This window comes from Suillus subaureus (assembly GCF_016647635.1).
Source record: "Suillus subaureus strain MN1 chromosome Unknown BJ212scaffold_2, whole genome shotgun sequence".
NCBI lineage: Eukaryota > Fungi > Basidiomycota > Agaricomycetes > Boletales > Suillaceae > Suillus > Suillus subaureus.
The window spans coordinates 1213985-1230429 of record NW_024538558.1 but is presented as its reverse complement, the minus strand read 5'-3'; the positions used below and the strand labels follow the sequence as shown (position 1 = coordinate 1230429).

The 16445-nt window shown below is 48.5% G+C and overlaps 6 protein-coding genes across 6 annotated transcripts; 2 read left to right on the top strand and 4 right to left on the bottom strand.

Moving 5' to 3' along the window:
* Nucleotides 1-493: 493 nt before the first annotated feature.
* Nucleotides 494-3929, bottom strand: BJ212DRAFT_1258744 (26S proteasome regulatory complex non-ATPase subcomplex Rpn2/Psmd1 subunit; the record flags this gene model as incomplete). Its single annotated transcript, XM_041329964.1, has 9 exons — nt 494-1009; nt 1068-1247; nt 1298-1963; nt 2014-2688; nt 2738-2860; nt 2910-3287; nt 3341-3474; nt 3536-3723; nt 3784-3929. The coding sequence occupies 9 exons, from the start codon at nt 3927-3929 to the stop codon at nt 494-496; spliced, it is 3006 nt and encodes a 1001-aa protein (XP_041199086.1).
* Nucleotides 3930-4008: 79 nt separating this feature from the next.
* On the top strand, nt 4009-5005 carry BJ212DRAFT_1316405 (COX6A, subunit VIa of cytochrome c oxidase). The gene is made up of 5 exons (XM_041334205.1): nt 4009-4205; nt 4259-4286; nt 4336-4358; nt 4407-4579; nt 4629-5005. Exons 1-5 carry the CDS (start codon nt 4079-4081, stop codon nt 4653-4655), a joined length of 378 nt encoding a protein of 125 aa, XP_041199085.1. The 5' UTR covers nt 4009-4078; the 3' UTR covers nt 4656-5005.
* A 3446-nt stretch (nt 5006-8451) lies between these two features.
* Nucleotides 8452-9260, bottom strand: BJ212DRAFT_1316400 (uncharacterized protein). The gene is made up of 2 exons (XM_041334204.1): nt 8930-9260; nt 8452-8875 (listed from the first exon to the last, which is right to left on the bottom strand). Exons 1-2 carry the CDS (start codon nt 9005-9007, stop codon nt 8735-8737), a joined length of 219 nt encoding a protein of 72 aa, XP_041199084.1. The 5' UTR covers nt 9008-9260; the 3' UTR covers nt 8452-8734.
* Nucleotides 9261-9268: 8 nt separating this feature from the next.
* BJ212DRAFT_1316397 (ribulose-5-phosphate 3-epimerase) lies at nt 9269-10475 on the top strand. The gene is made up of 8 exons (XM_041334203.1): nt 9269-9488; nt 9552-9564; nt 9617-9642; nt 9696-9778; nt 9833-9893; nt 9946-10089; nt 10137-10268; nt 10318-10475. The coding sequence occupies exons 1-8, from the start codon at nt 9383-9385 to the stop codon at nt 10428-10430; spliced, it is 678 nt and encodes a 225-aa protein (XP_041199083.1). The 5' UTR covers nt 9269-9382; the 3' UTR covers nt 10431-10475.
* On the bottom strand, nt 10476-13463 carry BJ212DRAFT_1316392 (uncharacterized protein). Its single transcript, XM_041334202.1, has 5 exons — nt 12915-13463; nt 12604-12857; nt 11291-12555; nt 11128-11235; nt 10476-11077 (listed from the first exon to the last, which is right to left on the bottom strand). The coding sequence occupies exons 1-5, from the start codon at nt 13357-13359 to the stop codon at nt 10846-10848; spliced, it is 2304 nt and encodes a 767-aa protein (XP_041199082.1). The 5' UTR covers nt 13360-13463; the 3' UTR covers nt 10476-10845.
* A 3-nt stretch (nt 13464-13466) lies between these two features.
* On the bottom strand, nt 13467-16353 carry BJ212DRAFT_301789 (uncharacterized protein). The gene is made up of 6 exons (XM_041342864.1): nt 16287-16353; nt 15684-16214; nt 15375-15628; nt 14158-15326; nt 13997-14104; nt 13467-13945 (listed from the first exon to the last, which is right to left on the bottom strand). The coding sequence occupies exons 2-6, from the start codon at nt 16102-16104 to the stop codon at nt 13714-13716; spliced, it is 2184 nt and encodes a 727-aa protein (XP_041199081.1). The 5' UTR covers nt 16105-16214; nt 16287-16353; the 3' UTR covers nt 13467-13713.
* Between the last annotated feature and the right edge of the window lie 92 nt (nt 16354-16445).

Here is a 16445-nt window from a genome sequence, read left to right as displayed (position 1 = left end):
GGAAGGAAGAGATAGAACCAGAAAGAAGATCAAGATGTTGAAAGCCCTCGCGTCACAACAAAGGATAAAGCATTATCAGCCACGCGTGACATTGTTATATCATCACACAATGTGACCAAATTAGTCACGTCACGAAGTTCTCACTCCAGGTTCGTGGCAGATAAACTAATAGTTAGTAAACTGTTCGGTATCTGATTTTACAAATGATAGATATCAGGAGTGCGACGGCAGAGTGGAGCCGAGCAGTAGAGAACTTGCAAGTAGTGGTGATACCTCACGAAAAGCTGTGGCGCTGTGTACGTTCTCGTACTTCGATCGAACATAACTCAAGGCATCGCACGATAAATTTCTAAATATTGAAAATGTTCGATTGAAGTTAGGATACAGCGTGGATAATAGTTTACGAGTCAAACGGGTACTGGTAAATTTTATTTAGTCTCTCGAGGCGACCAGTCATTGTTGATGATTACTCACCTCAAATGATTCTGGAGGGTCAACAGTCTGGCGAATTCTCATCCAGAGCGATGTGGATCGAGGGCCTGGCATGATGTACAAGGGCTTGCGGTTGCGCATGTCCGTTCTCAGTCGGTGCTGATTCCACGACGGGAGGTTCGAACGAAATGAACTCTGCCTCCGTGTCAGGCCTCTCATCCACCATCAGGAGAATACCACCCCCGCCCGCGTACCGCTCCGAGGCAACACCAGATGGCGCCTTCCTGACACCAGCGTTCGGGTTCCCTTTGCCACTAGTCTTGGGCGGGACTGTGTTCAATGATACTGGACGAACAGGTTGATACCGTCCTTCAGGGGGAAAGCTGATGTAGGCGAGTTGCGTGGGGGTAACACGAGAGAAGTTTGCAACATTCTCTGCAGAAGGCTCTGATTTCCGTTTCGGCTTAACGTCTTCGGAAGCGTTAGTCGAAGGTGAGCCATTCGTAGGCTTGCCGGTAGGACCCTCTTCACCTTTCATTTCAACGTCGCCATCTTTCTTTTGCTCAGGCTTCTCGTCCTAAAATAGTACATAGATAAGTAGAGAAACACTTCGTTGTAAACGCAACTACGCGTACCGTATCCATAGCATCTGCATCAGCAGCAGCTTTTTTCTTTTCTCTCGCCTTGACCTTAGCGGTTGTCGAAAGAACTGCGGTAGCCGCTTTAGCGAAGGTCTCCCGTTTGGGAGGAGTGGCGGGAGGAGGATAGGCGAAGAGACTGGGTCTGGCATTGGAGACAAACTCGAACTTTGGCACCTGAATTTTGGTTAAGTGAAAGTAGTCGAGAAGCATTGCATGGGGCTCACCTTCAAATCTTCATTCAAGCCAATAATAGCGGTTGGCTCAAATGCGAGGCACGCGCAGTGTGCTAATGGATACCAATACCAGAACTGGCAGAACATGGTCATACCAACGATTGCGTTCGTGTTTTTGCTCCCCGCTCGACTCTGCAAGCTAATGGTGACGTTACGGCCACCAGCATCTATCAAACCTTGTCCAATAGCAGCACCAAAACGTGCCATAGGATCTTCGTGCTTGTCAGACACAACTTTAGTGTAGAGGGCACGGGTTGAGGACATGGATGGAGATGAGGCTTCCGACTGTTGGACCAAGATCATACCAAGAGCGATAAAGGCACCCTGTCGCACGAAATCAACTCCGTCCTTGGTCATGGGCTCAAGGATCTCAACAGCATCTTGAAGACCGGTGCCTGCGCATGCGATACCCAGGGCTAGGGTTGCACCACAACGAACGTGTGGGTTATAACTTTCACTGAGGAGCTGAACAATTCGGGGAACTTGGCCTGGGTTCTTGAATAGGAGGAAGGCGAGTGAGGTCACAGCTGCCCTCCGAACATCATCTGAGGTGTCAGAGACTGCGATGTGCAGTAGCTGCCGCACTGCGTCATTATTTGACGTCCCTGCGTAGGCTAGTGCGAGAGTGTAGACACCGCCATAACGTAAAATAGGGTCCTGGATGGGCACTTCAGTAAGAGTGCTGACGGTCATGGTAGGACTTTTACCTTTTCAGTCAAAAGTGAAGTAATTGTAGAGTCGGCCTCCTCTTGGCGACCATAAAATATGAACGCCAGTCCCATAGCCAGACCGCGGATGATCTTCTCGTGCTGCGTCTCTCTAGCATACGTCAACATCTCCTCCGCGGAGGTCCGATCTGCAGAACCAAGCATCACAAGACCCATGGCATAACCAGCTGCTTCGCCAGCTACGGCGGAATCGGTGAACAGCGTCTCCTTCAAATCATCATATGCATCAGAACTTCTTCCACCCATTGCTGAAATACCAAGACCGAGAGCGGCACCGTGCTGCACAACCTCGCCCTGAGCGGTTTTCATCGTCTCCCGAAGGTAGTTCTCAACAGGTTGGCCGCTACCACAGCCAGCGTTGATCAAACCAAGAGCATAAAGAGCACCACCCTCGGAGTAGGCGGCCCCTTGGATCTGGCTTTCGCCTCCCGCTTGGGGGAGGTATGGGCCAAGAATGTTCATTCCCTCCTCGAAATGACCCTTGTGAATGACACCGAGGGCAGCGGTCGTAGAGAACTTAGCCCAGTTAGACGCCAAACCGAGCCATTCAAGGTTTTCACGAAGGAACACGTCAGAAGTTGTTCCAGCGTGCATGAAGGCGTTCTGTAGAGTGACCGCTGTATGATATATAGACGTCCGGGCTTCAAGAACATCCTGGCGGGAGAATATTAACGATGTTTAAATCTACCATGAGAATACTTACCTTCGTGTTCTTCAGAATTAGCATATCTACTTTATTGTTACGCTTCAAGAATTCCAGGTATAGTTTGACAGACTCTTTCCCATCCAGGATTTTACGGAGCTTGTCGTATATGTCTTGCGTTTCCTAGAGAAACCGCTTAATGTATCGTTGGCAAGTATATGACAATACTTACCTCCTTGCCCTCAGGCAAATCGACTTTCACCCCCTGCAAGAATTCCCGAGCACCTCCCTCAACCAAGTCGAATGCGAATTGATATGCAAGAAGCCTCTCCTTTGGAATGAGGGAGGTCAGGAGTGGAACAACGAGCGACGGTCGATTGAGGGTGACTAGTAGCCGAGCAAGTGCATGAATGTGAGGGGATTTTGACAGTGATGTTGGAGGAGGGAAGAGAGGTAGGAGAAAGTTCAGGACTTGGTCACGGTAGGAGAGAGAGAAGCCTGTATCTAAAACGGCCTCCATCGTGTACGAGAGAAGGGAGACGTCGTGAGTCAAGTCATATATACGGTTTACAACATCGAGACGATGAGACTCCAATGCAATGCCAATTGCCTGCCCACAAACGGTGAGCTCGGAGTAGCTAATATCCATGACGGTTATGTTACCTGACGGTACTCCCCCTCTTCAATACAGCGATCAAAAATACTTTCTATGATAGCTTGTAGCCGAGCATCAATCTTCGTCGAGCTCCCGGAAGGCTCTTCAGTGCGCAGTGTGACGTATCGGTCAATTGCGTTGGCTTGGAGGTGAGCAGACAGCATAAGTTGATTATGGACCAGGGCAAGGGGTTTAGCACTCACATATCACTGTTTCAACATATTCGCCTGCACCATGTGCGCGAGCCTCAGCCTGGAACGCGCTCCCTGCGCCCAAGGCAAAGGACAGGGCTTCGTCATACTCTCCCAAGAAATAATACACTTTGCTAGCCAGCAAAGCAGCATTATGGCGAGCAGGCTTTGGAAGGTCATCGGACTCGTATAAGCTTTCTCTAAGAATGAATTCCGAGGTCAGAATCGACTAGTGTGCAGTGAGCAATGGCAACCCATACATGAGTGCAATGTGCTCCGAAATTTCTGCCCAAAACTGAGGAACAAGGGGAATGAGTGCTTTGAGTGCATGTTGCTTGAATACGGTGTCTGGTTCCTGTAGGAGAGCGAGCACGCCAGCCGCGGAAGATTGGGAACGGATGACCATAACTTTCAAGTCAAAGGATACTATGAGACGCGTCACCTTTCATCACGCTACACACGAACAAGTCTTTCAGTCGGAGATTTAATTCACATTCCCGACCTCATCCGTCTAAACGTGAAATATTCATTGACATTGATTCAACACCTATATTCATGTTTGCTCGCACCGCCGTACGTGCTGTTACTCGCGCAGCTCCCAGAGGCTCTCGCACTTCCTCTGCCGATGCAGGTGCAGGTGATTATTTTGCAAAGCGTGATGCGGTTAGGGCCCATGCTGCAGGTTTGCACAAGCACTGTCTTTTAGATATAATGGATACTTAATTTACCTGACAGAGGTTACTCAGCTTTGGCGTAGAATAAGGTTAGTTCAATATTTTCTACGTAGTTCGTCTTAGCTAACATTATGCAAGCTTCTTTGTTTGCGTCCCAGCTAGTGCGTTTCAACACCAGCAGTCTACTTGGTCTGCTCACCCCTTTGTAGCCATTGTTTGCGCCCTTTGGGTGCGTAATGTGGAAGCAGAACATGCAGAACATATAGAACACATAAAGGCAGAACATGATGGTCACCTCCCCGACATCCCTCAGTACGAATACATGAACCGTCGTGTCAAGCCGTACCCTTGGGGTATGAACTCGCTGTTCTTTAACCCACATGCAAGTTGTTTAAACTATTTTTGTGTTTGTCTCAACTCATCATTTGTAGGTCAACAAAGACTTGTCGGAGGAATGACCTTGTTTTGTACCAGTAGACTATGATGCAATTTCTGCAGCACTGCTATCTCTATCACTCCGGTCGGTGCGCAAGTCGTGATTTCCTGGTGTCACACCTCCATGGTTTCGATGAAGTGCCGGTTAAGTTTCTGATGTCACTGCCATGATCGTCAATATAAAGTGTGGTTGAAAACTAAAAGCAGGGCTGAGCACCAGCCCCTCTGACTGTTTTATGATCTGGGTGCTTATGTGGGGTCACAGTTATCTAGACATCAGTGCAGGAGTTGTGTCCCACACATGAAATACTAGAGATTCTACTTCACCTGGCGGTCCGCACTAACAATAATAAACTATCAAACTATTCGTCCCAGCTTCATTGCAGAATGTTACGAGCGGTTCTCGTGAAGAAAGTATGCTTGCGAAAAGATAAACGTATCCAAGGTTAGAAACCTAAAGGCTCTTGGAATATTAGTAAGTCTCAATTTGCACTCGCGTCTGAAAGTACGTAAAGCACAGCGGTGGCTGACGGATATTGTTCCCTCATTGTTGCCTGCAACATAGCGCGCTTGCGCATCTTTGCGAGGTTCGTGGCAAGGATATGCACGGTCTTACAGTGCTCCTCTAAACGATTATTTAATGCGCCTTCCCAGATTACGGCGCGTTTTAGGAGTTGAACACCCGTTTTAATATTGGTACGAATTGGAAGCTGGAAGTGCTTCAGAAAAACGTGCTATACCAGCTTCGCCAAACTCAGGACAAATCTCAGGCCGCCGTTGGTAGCGAGTGAGCTACACGCTTATACAGTATGAAACTTGTTGCTTCTGTCGTTCTGTCGCGTCCCGTCTCGTGCTCTAGAACACCGTTGATCAGCATGACACTGGCAGAGGCAATTCAGTGTTCTACAGGACCAGTGATCTGAGGGTGTAATCATGGGCATCTAGAATTGGTTTTGACCTGACATCGCTGTTTGACGTAACCGAGTCCACAAGGTGATCGATTGATCGATTGACCACCAAGTCAGTCTGTTACTTTCGCTGCTGACACGTGTATCCTGTCTGAGTTCGGCAATTAGAACCACTCTTGGCCGCGCATGTCCTTCATATTAATATGAAGCTGATATGTTTGTAGGATGATGCTGTCTTGACCAGTCCGAGTCTTAGCCAAGTGGTAAGCGTGACAGGACTGAAATCTGTCGCAGGTTGGAAACTTGCTCAACAGTCTTTTTCCATTTTACCACGCCTTGAACATTCCCTCATGGATAAATCCTTCAAGGTCTATTGGATCAATTTACGCTAAGGTCTTGCGGTAATTAGGCAAACGGAGTCCCCAAGCTCCATGCTCGAGGACTCGGACAGGTTTTATTACGAACCGAGAGACAGAAGTAGTATGAAGTACATAGATGCGAGACTCGACAATGTGTGCTTTAGATAAGACTTCAGCAGGTAGGAGTGAAAAATATACATGAGTGATGGAGTCCTAAAGGGCTAGCATTTTTTTTTGAGATATATATGTGTATGCTTTGTGGTCCTGGCGCCAGTGAGCCGAAGTCGTCAACACAAATGAAGTCGCGAGACAGCCGTCCATAACATTCACTCATGGACAGTTCCAAGGAAGTTAACGTTCATCTCGAGGAGATGTCCTGGCCAAATTGAAACTTTACGTACCATAACAGAATTGAAATCTGTTCCCTTGGACTGCGCAGGTTCGAAATCTGCCGACGACAAGGCTGTTTTCTCTCGGAACACACCTTGACATTCACTCATGGATAATTTCGTTAGAAGTTCGTCGTAACTGATCTTAGTCAAGTGGTTAGCACCACAGAATCAAAGTCTGTTCCTCTTGGACTGCGAAGGTTGGAAACTGCCGACAACAAGTGTTTTTTCTATCAGAACACCTTGACATTCACCCATGTATGATTTCCTCAGTCTCATTTTAACTGATCTTAGCCAAGTGGTTAACGCAACGGAATCAAAATCTGTTTCTCTTGGACTGTGTAGGTTCGAAATCTGCCGAATGACAGTTTTTTTTCTACCAGAACACACCTTCACATCGACTCATGGATGGATTCCTCGGAGCTCCACCTAACTGGTCTTAGCCAAGTGGTTACCATAACAGAATCAAAATTTGTTTCTCTTGGAGTTGGTTCGAAACCTGACAACATTTTTGCGGTGCATGTATAGATCCATCTTAACTAGGGCGCCGAAGCATCCTTTTATGAGGCAGTCCGTCCATGAAAAGGAACTTCACGCCTTGCGAGGGCCGTCTCAGGAACATCAGATATATCCTCGAGGTGCGTACGTGCTAACTCAGACTCTCGACAGACTGACCAAAACTGTCGGGATTCACCATAAAACGAAAAATGTCAAAGGGGCCGGAGACCAGAAGAATGCTAGCAAGCTAAGGACAGAGTGAGCCTGACAATCAGGAAAATGGTGCAACCTTCCCATCTTTAGCTCTCGAGTCATCTTCCATTGCATTGGAGGAGCCAACGACCAAAGGAGTGTCCATCGAGCGAGGCTGGAAGAATTGAAAGTGGCAGACCGAGCCAATATTATCGTTCTGATGTGTGCAGTTTACGTGCGTTCCTGTTTTGTGTCGATGCCGAGGCGAAACAAAAAATTATTTACTTTCGATTGCGGCAGAAAGACCCGGGGCGAAACGTCCGAGTCTGCGATCGGGAATTTGACGGTGCCAATGCTGTCATGTTTACGCTTGCGGAAAGTAGATCATGGCCCAAGAATTAATTATAAGCGGATGATTTAAAAGTAGAAGCCTTGCAAAACACAACAAAGGCGACAGGTTACAAGGTGGCACGAAAGATATGCCAGTAGTGATAACGGACTGCACAAACAAAACAACCGAATTATAGATTGAAAGAGTACAAAAAGTGTCGGGATTGAAGGCGTAGGTGACAATGACTAGGCATGAGTTCGAGTTCGAGTCGACTTATGAAAAGAACAAACACTGTAAATCCATCAAATCGGTTCCGCTGGAAGGCGCACTTATTTATGTCAGAAGCTTTCGCTCTTGACCGCCCAATTTCTGTCCTGTGAGCGTCTCCACGTGCTGCAGCACTACATTTCTCCATTCTCATCGCATTTGGGAGCTGTTTCCTTGCCGCCTCCCCCTCGACTCATGTTTAAGCAGCTAGCAGGGTTTTTACTCCCTATGGAGGAAGTCGAAAAATGGGCCACACGTATCAATCCAGATTGGCGAGCTAAAAGCCCAGATCGTATCATGGCTGGCTTTGTTTGCATGAATCAGGAAGTCATTCGCGACCACGTTACAACCTTCGATGGCGGGCCATACCTCTATCTCACTGATGCATCATCTAGCTCCCGGGACGACATCATCTACGTCACGCAAGGGTGCCATTCGTGCAGAAAGGTGAACTTTGAGAAAGGTGAAATAGAGTGTCGGGCCTCGGATTATCTGGAGAAGGAAGATGTGGACGTTACCAGATTGCGCTTTGTGAGTATCATGGGTGTTCAAGATGACTTGATTTACCGCCGCGCCGCCTACCGCTGAAGGACGACCGCTGTCGCTGAAGGTCAACTCAAACGCCTCGTAGCTATGTGACATCGCTGACACCCCTGTCAGGCTAATATCAGAATCCGATGGTGAACCTTACACTTGAAATTGACCAGTACTGTCGCCACTGGTGATGTTATCAGTACCCAGATTTTTTTAATAATAAACTTTCGCATATGTAGATGCACCTGTGGGACCCTCTCATGCCTTGTAAGTTGTAGACCTCCCTGGGTTTCGACAAGGACAGTGAAACCAGGACGGCTCAATTACCGCTAATTTCACGTGAGGGTGAGAAGCAGTTGCACAGACGAGGGCTGATTAATGACTGACTGGAACATGCCAGTTGGAAGTCTCGTCGAATCACGTCTTTCTTGGGACTTGCGAAAGACGTACATAGCGTTTCTAAGGCGGATACCATCTACACGCGCTGTTAAAATTCTCGATTATCATAGGTGCGCCATACCGCGCAAATGAGGCTGTAAACATGAGCATTGAGTGGGTTTAGGATATTCTTACCTTTGGAAAGGTTCTCCCACTCGGATCAGATAAAAATACCATGAAGCAGCCTCAAGGCATATTGCAAACCCATGTCAAAAATCGGCAGTGGGTACAAAATGATCGCCAAACTGACGTTACAACGCGTTGGAAACGGAGGGTACGTATGTAGTGTAGGGGGCAATGAGTATTGCGCTTTTGATAGCTTACGATCTGAGAATAGTTCAATAAAGCCACTTGTCAACGACACGATCTGATTCGACTTACATTAACAGCTAATCTGTATAAGCCCAGTACCAGCGTCGGCAGTACAAACGAGCAACGATAGCAAAGACGGCAAGCCATTTGCAAGATAAGACGTCAGCGTGTGAAGTCGAAGTGGTCGAAGACTCGGACTCGGACAGGGTTCCGATATGAACGATGCGGTCCCTTCATCTACGTAGAGGTGTGCAGGCCTCTGTAGCGTAGTTTTTATTCCTAGATGGAGGACGGAACTGTTAATGAATTGTGCTACCATAGCTAGGCGAAGTTTGATACTTAGGTAGTATGCTTTGGAAAAAGCATTACATACAGCAGTGGTGTGATTGTCGCCAAAAAAGGAAGGTGCTGTAGATTGAATACCACCAAAGAGCGCTGCTTTCATGTGGGACTTCTGGGGACTTTCACGCGTCAACTACTCACCTTTGCAATCACTTACACCACTACCACCAACACAGAGTCATGCCCCGTGCAATCATATCTCCTTCGGTCCTTGCCTCTGACTTTGGGCAGCTCAGTGCGGAATGCAAGAGAATGATCAAGGGCGGAGCGGAATGGTTGCACATGGGTACGTTTACCGATAAGTGAAGCTTTAGTGAAACAGTCCTTATCGACACCCCACCTTATGCAGACGTCATGGACGGGTAAGAAATGAGATTTAATGCTCTTATCCGATGTCAATCTGTCCCATTCCAGCCACTTCGTGCCCAATATCTCAATGGGTTAGTACACGGTCGCGCTCGTCTGCTTGCGAGTGGTTCTCACATGCATGCAGGTGCACCAATACTGTCTTGTGTCTATAAGGGTGTCCCGGGCATATTCATGGATTGCCATATGATGGTTGCAGAGCCCGAGAAAGTAAGCACGTATCTTATCGAACTCGGCAGTGACTGATATCGGCATCTGCCCCAGTGGGTGAACGACATTGCAGATGCAGGAGGCTCGCTATATTGTTTCCACATCGAGGCCACGTGTGAGTAATCCCGCCTTCGATCTTCTCCCGATGACCTTAGCGCCTTGCACAGCCGATGCTATTTCACTTATCAATGCTATACATGCGCGGAATATGAAAGCAGGGGTGGCTATTTCTCCGGACACGCCATCCACGGCCATCACAGATGAAATAGGCACAGCAGCGGACATGCTCTTGGTTATGACCGTTTACCCTGGTGCGTCATATTATCGATTTTTTGATAGGTCGCCTCACGTGGTATAGGACGCGGTGGTCAAAAATTCATCGAGCGGTGTGTACCGAAGGTTGCGGAACTGCGCGCACGCTTCCCAGAAAAGGACATTGAGGTAGATGGCGGTGTTGGACCCAAGACAATCGATGTCTGTGCCGATGCAGGTTAGTGCTGCCACCGAATCCCCTAGACGATCGTTTGACTGGTCCGCAGGCAGCAATGTCATCGTGGCAGGAACTGCCATTTTCAATGCGCCAAACCCGGAGGACGTCATTACTTCGCTGAAAGCTACCGTTAATACCGCTCAAGCAAGGTTCTCGAAGTAGATAATAAGGGCGCTGAACGGCTGGTCGCACAATATGTATTGAGTAATTAGATTTTACGAATTCATGTCCATTGAGGCAGCACAATTTATGTTATTAAAGTAGACTAAGATTGGTCCTAGCAGGGCACTATAGCCTGAACCAGAAGGGCAGTAAGCAAACTGCTTGACATGTCCGAGATGAAAAGATCGGCAAATGGTGAAGTATGGACAGTGAAAGGACCTGGTAATCAGAAGGCTAGGTACCCAAACAACTTGTCGTATTGATGTCAGAGTCTGAACCAAATAATAACAAAGGTTGCAGCATGCAATCTGTGCATTGATGATATGGGGTCGTTTCAGATAATGCGTTTAATATTGATTATAAGATTGCGGGACCATGGTCGACGGAAAGCCGCAAGAACAGAGGTGATTCAAGGTCACCATTGAAGCCATTCGCCGTACATGTTTGGCCTCTCTCCACGAATGTAAGACTCGAACGTTCTCTTGAGAACAGTAGCCCAATCAAGATCGCGTTTATCGTCAGCGACCCGGTCAGTGGCATCCTCTGGATCGATATCGGGCTCTGCCGCTGCACGGGCAGCCCTCTCGCCAGCAGAAAACTTGGGGCCTAGGTCAGGCCAGTTGCGAGATGGATCGAATGGCTTCCACCTGAGTCACGATTAAGCACGGTGTGTCACACAGAAGGGTAGTCTACTCACCAGAAGTTATGGAAGTGATAAGAGAAAGCACCCTGGAAGAAGCCTTCAAACCCTAGTGCCTGAGGAGCGGCACTGGCTTGGGTAGGTGTGTCAAAGAAGTCCGAGAACCTATGACAGATGGGTGAGTAAGCTACGACATAAGAACACGAAACTGCATACGTACTCTTGGAAGTATGGTTGAGGTGGTCTTTCGCGTTGATAGTACTCGGTGTTGAGCCACGCGGAGTCAAACATGGCGTCAGGTAGTCGTAGCAAAAGACCCTCCAAGTATGCATCCTTGGTATAACGAGATACCGTCATGGGGTGGAAGTCGAGGCCATTCTTCAGGGCAGTGCGGAACAAAAATGACCCAAGAGCAGAGTTCTTGTTCATGCGCAGAACGGCAGTATTGTATTTCTCCAGCCGCGACCACCTATACGCAAACGCGCCCTTCCAACCCCAAAGTTCCTCCCAGTCCCGCAAGAAGATGGTGTCTGCATCAAGGTAGATACCACCGAAACGATGACAAAGGACAAATCGCGCCATGTCAGAGAGGATAACTGAGAGGCGGTCATATGAAGACGATGATTTCGAGCCAGTACGGTTGAGCATATCATCTTCATCCGATTTGTTCTCGCCAGTAGACAAAGGCTTTGTAGAAGGGTCGGCATCGGTGCTGTTGGTCGAATCTTCTATAGTACTAGTACTGGAGGCCTCAGCACTTTTCGACTGCGACTTCTCGGCGGGCACACTGACAATGTGTCCTCCTGAGTTGAAAAGAGTCTCTTTTAACTCGCGCCACTCGTCCTTAAGTTCTGGGATACCATCAAGCTGGTCTGTCGTATTCCACAGTTTGAATTTGATAACGTCCTTGAAGCGATGATGTAAGAAAGGGGCTGCCCAGGGATTGGTCTTGAGCCCTTCATACATGTCGCTCAAAGCGGAAGGGTTGGGGACAGACGCTGCAGGACCAGGGTTGATCCACATCCAGAACTCAGGGCGGCAAACATTAAGAGTGTCGCCATCCTTCAGATGTAGACCGACATTCTGCGTGAAGAGGAAGGAGAGCAAAGCGAGATATGGCTTGTCGGTGAATGGGCCAGTCCAGAACATGTGGAAGAGACGTGGGTTTTCAGGGTCGCAAGGTGCCGGAAGACTTGAATAAGGTGTATGTTGCAAAGGGGTACGGAGAGGTAACTGTGTCTCCCAGTCTACCCCTACCTTCTTTCTTAAACCTGCGTTAGGATCCGTCTCTCCACCTGAAACTAGCGGACGGGGTGGAGCAATGGGATTGGCTATAGGGATGGGGTCCATGAAGGGGTCTGTGAAGTTCTCCTTTTCTTGTTCCATGTAGATGTATTTCCATTCGTCCATTTCGCCTCGCCTGAGTCTCTTGCCATTGTCGAGGCCAGCGCCTATACGCAAAACTTCGAGGCAGTCGCGTACATACTTCGGAAACATTAGTGGGTGAAAAAAAAAGAGAAACAGAATGCGTACTTTGCCCTGTGAGAAGTCACAGTGATCCATAATGATATCCAGGTCAGCGACGCTGCCTGGTACAGGGCGAGGTGGGTATGCAATATTAGGAGGCTGGCTTTGTACATCGAGATAAACGCGTCGTGGACCATCTCCACGCGTGGTTGTAGCTACAGGGCCTGGAGGAGGCCTGAATCGTGAAGGAATCGTTGGAACTTTTCGTGGAGGAAGAGCAGGGTTGAGTGGTGGAGTGCTGAGTCCGACCTGCTCGGGTACTGAGAGAATCTATGATCAACACGTATGATTACGACAGCAAGAGAGATGAGGCCCACTCTTTGCATTACTTGGATAATGGCCGCTATCTATTTCCCATTTCCAAATTCGCCGCAAATCATCTCGCCCAAAAACTAGGGTAGAAGACTCCCCAAAGTTGGTAGTCCACTGTTTTTCCTCTGCGCCGAACCGACGTGCAAAGGAACATATTGTGACAATGGAAGCAATCAAGACTACGCAGAGTAGTATAGGCCCTCGTCGTCGTCCGAAACGCGAGATACTAATCTGGCGGACACGACTTGGATTTGGCATAATTAAACGAAGGCGACGTGAGCGTACGCCAGGGATTGGGACTGATACTGGGACTGTCCAGGACATTGAACGGGAATGTCGATGCATTTTCTCGCTCACAGCGGAAGAATAAGTTGGAAGAGAGTTTGCTAAATGACTCTTGTCTAAAAAGCCATTCCCGCGTTGGGGAGTAAAATAATTAGAAGACGCCATTTCGTCCAGTAAACGGCGAATTCACGACGCTCGTGGTGAGCAACTTTTAAGAATATTGATGTAGCAGAGAAGCGTAGAGATCCGTGGGAATTTATCATCTCTGCTGTTAACGGGCATAAGTAGCCAAATTGATCATTTGGGTGTGAATTTCTTAAAGGCGATATTTAGGCTGGCACTGGCTTTGGAGCATGCCTGGCTGTTCAGCCTAGCCATCTGCAGTCACAAAAATAATCACCACAGCCCATGTCAGCGCCCCACTATTCGTAGCATATCATTGTAAAAAGTCTTTTGATAGTAAGGTCCAAAGTTTGCGTCAAATAGATCCGCATTGAAAATGTCTTCCTGTTCAGATCGTCACCACCGCAACCATTCACCATACATATTTGGTTTTTCTCCACGGATGTAGCCCTCAAACGTTCGTTTCAGCACAGTCGCCCAGTCCAAGTCACGCTTGTCATCGGTTATTTTGTCGCTCCAATCATCAGGGTCTGCATGAGGGTTGGCAGCAGCGCGCGCTGCCCTTTCACCACCTGCAAATTTAGGCCCCAAGTCCGGCCAATTCCTCGCAGGATCGAATGGCTTCCACCTTTCAGAGATATCAACAGGGATGTAATGTGACAAAAAGAAATTTACTCACCAGAAGTTATGAAAGTGATACGAGAATGCTCCCCTGAAGAACCCTTCAAATCCGGTGACCTGCGGCGCAGCACTTTGCACTTCTGGAGTGTCAAAGAAATCAGCAAAGCTTCGTGGTGGATCGTCAGCAAATTGCAGCCAGAACCATCTTCAGGAACATACCCGGCGAAAAAAGGGTGTGGTGGCCTTTCCATTTGATAGCCTTCCGTGTTTAGCCACGCTGGGTCGAATAGCGCGTCAGGAACGCGTAACAAAAGGTTCTCCAAGTGTGCCTCTTTAAGGTACTTAGAGACAGCGACAGGATGAAAGTCGAAGCCGTTCTTCAATGCGGTACGGAAGAGGAAAGAACCAAGGGCGGAACCCTTGTTGAGATGGAGTACAGCAGTGTTGTAGTCTTCGTGATAGGACCACCGGTAGGCAAACGCGCCTTTCCATCCCCAAAGCTCCTCCCAGTCCCTCAAGAAGATGGTATCGGCATCTAGGTAGATCCCTCCATAGCGATGAGTGACAATGAAACGTGCCATGTCAGACAAAATCACAGAAAGCCTATCATAAGTCGCTTCCGATTTCGAACCAAGGCGATGGACCATGTCACCAGTTTTAGATATAGTACTAGAGCTCCCTGCGGGTTGCTCGGCAGGTACGCTCACAGTCACACCCCCTGAATTGAAGAGTGTGTCCATTTTTCTCCACTCGTCTCTCAGTTCTAGGTTGCTATCAAGTTGTTCTGTCGTGTTCCACAGTCTGAATTTGATAACATTCTTGAAACGTGGATGAAGGAAAGGTGCCGCCCATGGGTTCGTCTTCAGTGCGTCGTACATATCTGTGAGCGCAGAGGGGTTTGGAACGGCCGCTGCAGGACCAGGATTGATCCACAACCAAATCTGTGGACGACAAACGTCGAGCTCTTGCCCCGGTTCAAGATGGAGGCCAAGATTCTGGGTGAAAAGAAAGGATAACAGCGCGACGTATGGCTTCTCGTTGAATGGACCTGCCCAAAACATATGGAACAGGCGGAGATTTTCAGGATCACAAGCAGTCGAACGGTTTGAACCCACACTTGGCTGCTCGGGGGGCGGGAGCTCTAGTGGACGTTCCCACTGCACATTCCTCTTCTTCATCAACCCCGCGTTGGAGTTTTGACGTCCGGTGGGGTATGGCCCAACAGGCACTATAGGTGCAGCCTGTGTAGCGCGGGGAAATTTTTCTTCTTCTAGTCGACCCTCTTCCATAAAAGCGTATTTCCACCCATCCACTGATCCTCGTCGAAGTCTTCGGCCATTATCCAAACCAGCTGAGACGCGCAAAAATTCCAAGCAATCACGGACATACTACGGAACAATGTAAACATGTGCGTAAGATCTTCGCGAATGACACACCTTGCCCTCTGAAAAATTACACTGCTCCAGAATGATATCTAAATCTGCAATGCTGCCGGGTATTGGTCTAGGCGGGTAGGCAGCGCCGACAGACTGCTTCTGACTTTCAAGATAAGTCCTACGGGGACCAACTCCCCGTGTAATGGTGGTTACTGGCCCTGGTGGGGGCGTAAACGGTGAAATGAGTGTGTGTGCCTTTGCTGGAGGCAAGGCCGGATTCAAAATTGCGGAGGTGAAACCAATCTGCTCGGGTACTCAAAGCAAGTCAGCTCCATCTGGCATAAGAGCCGAAAGCACGTTGTCGCTTACTCTTCCCATTACTGGGGTAATGTCCGCTCTCAATCTCCCACTTCCAAATGCGTTGCAAATTCTCTCTGCCAAACACGAGGGTTGAATCCCTGAACGGAGGTGCCCAGTGTGACTCTTCAGTACCCAACAGCGTGAGGATGACCACTGCAATGGCAAAGACTACAGTAAGGAAAGCAACACATCGACAGATGAAACCTCTTCGTCGACCGACTCGGGCTAATCTGGAGCGAGGCCCCGGGCTCACGGACTGGAGACGTATTCGGCGCGTTGGGGCTGTCATAGGCACGAGCCATTGCCTACCACTGGACTGGAGATGCAATTTTTCGCGAACGGCAGAGGAATAAGAAGGAAGTTGAGGATCATAGAAGGGTCGGTTGCGAGTAGTATGACGCTGAAATCCAGCGAAATAACGAGTTGCCATCGCGTTCAGGCAGCGATTTTGAGTTTGTGGAATAGTCAAGGGAGAAATGAAGGGAGGAAGAGAACTTCGGGCCCCAGGCGTCCGTGTCCGAGTCAGTACGTTAATACTTACTATGATAGTGGAGTAAAGAAAGTGAACATCAGGTCATCGCGTACAAAAATCCTGTAAGGAAGATATTTTACCGGTATCAGTACGGCCTGTGCCAATGCGTGGATCACTCTATGGGAAAGTTAACATTCTACCACGAAGATGCGCAGTTGATAGAGACACGAATAGAGTGTCGTGAGTAGTAGTCGGCGGATGTAGATCGATGAACCGAGTCAACGTCAAATGCCAGAATG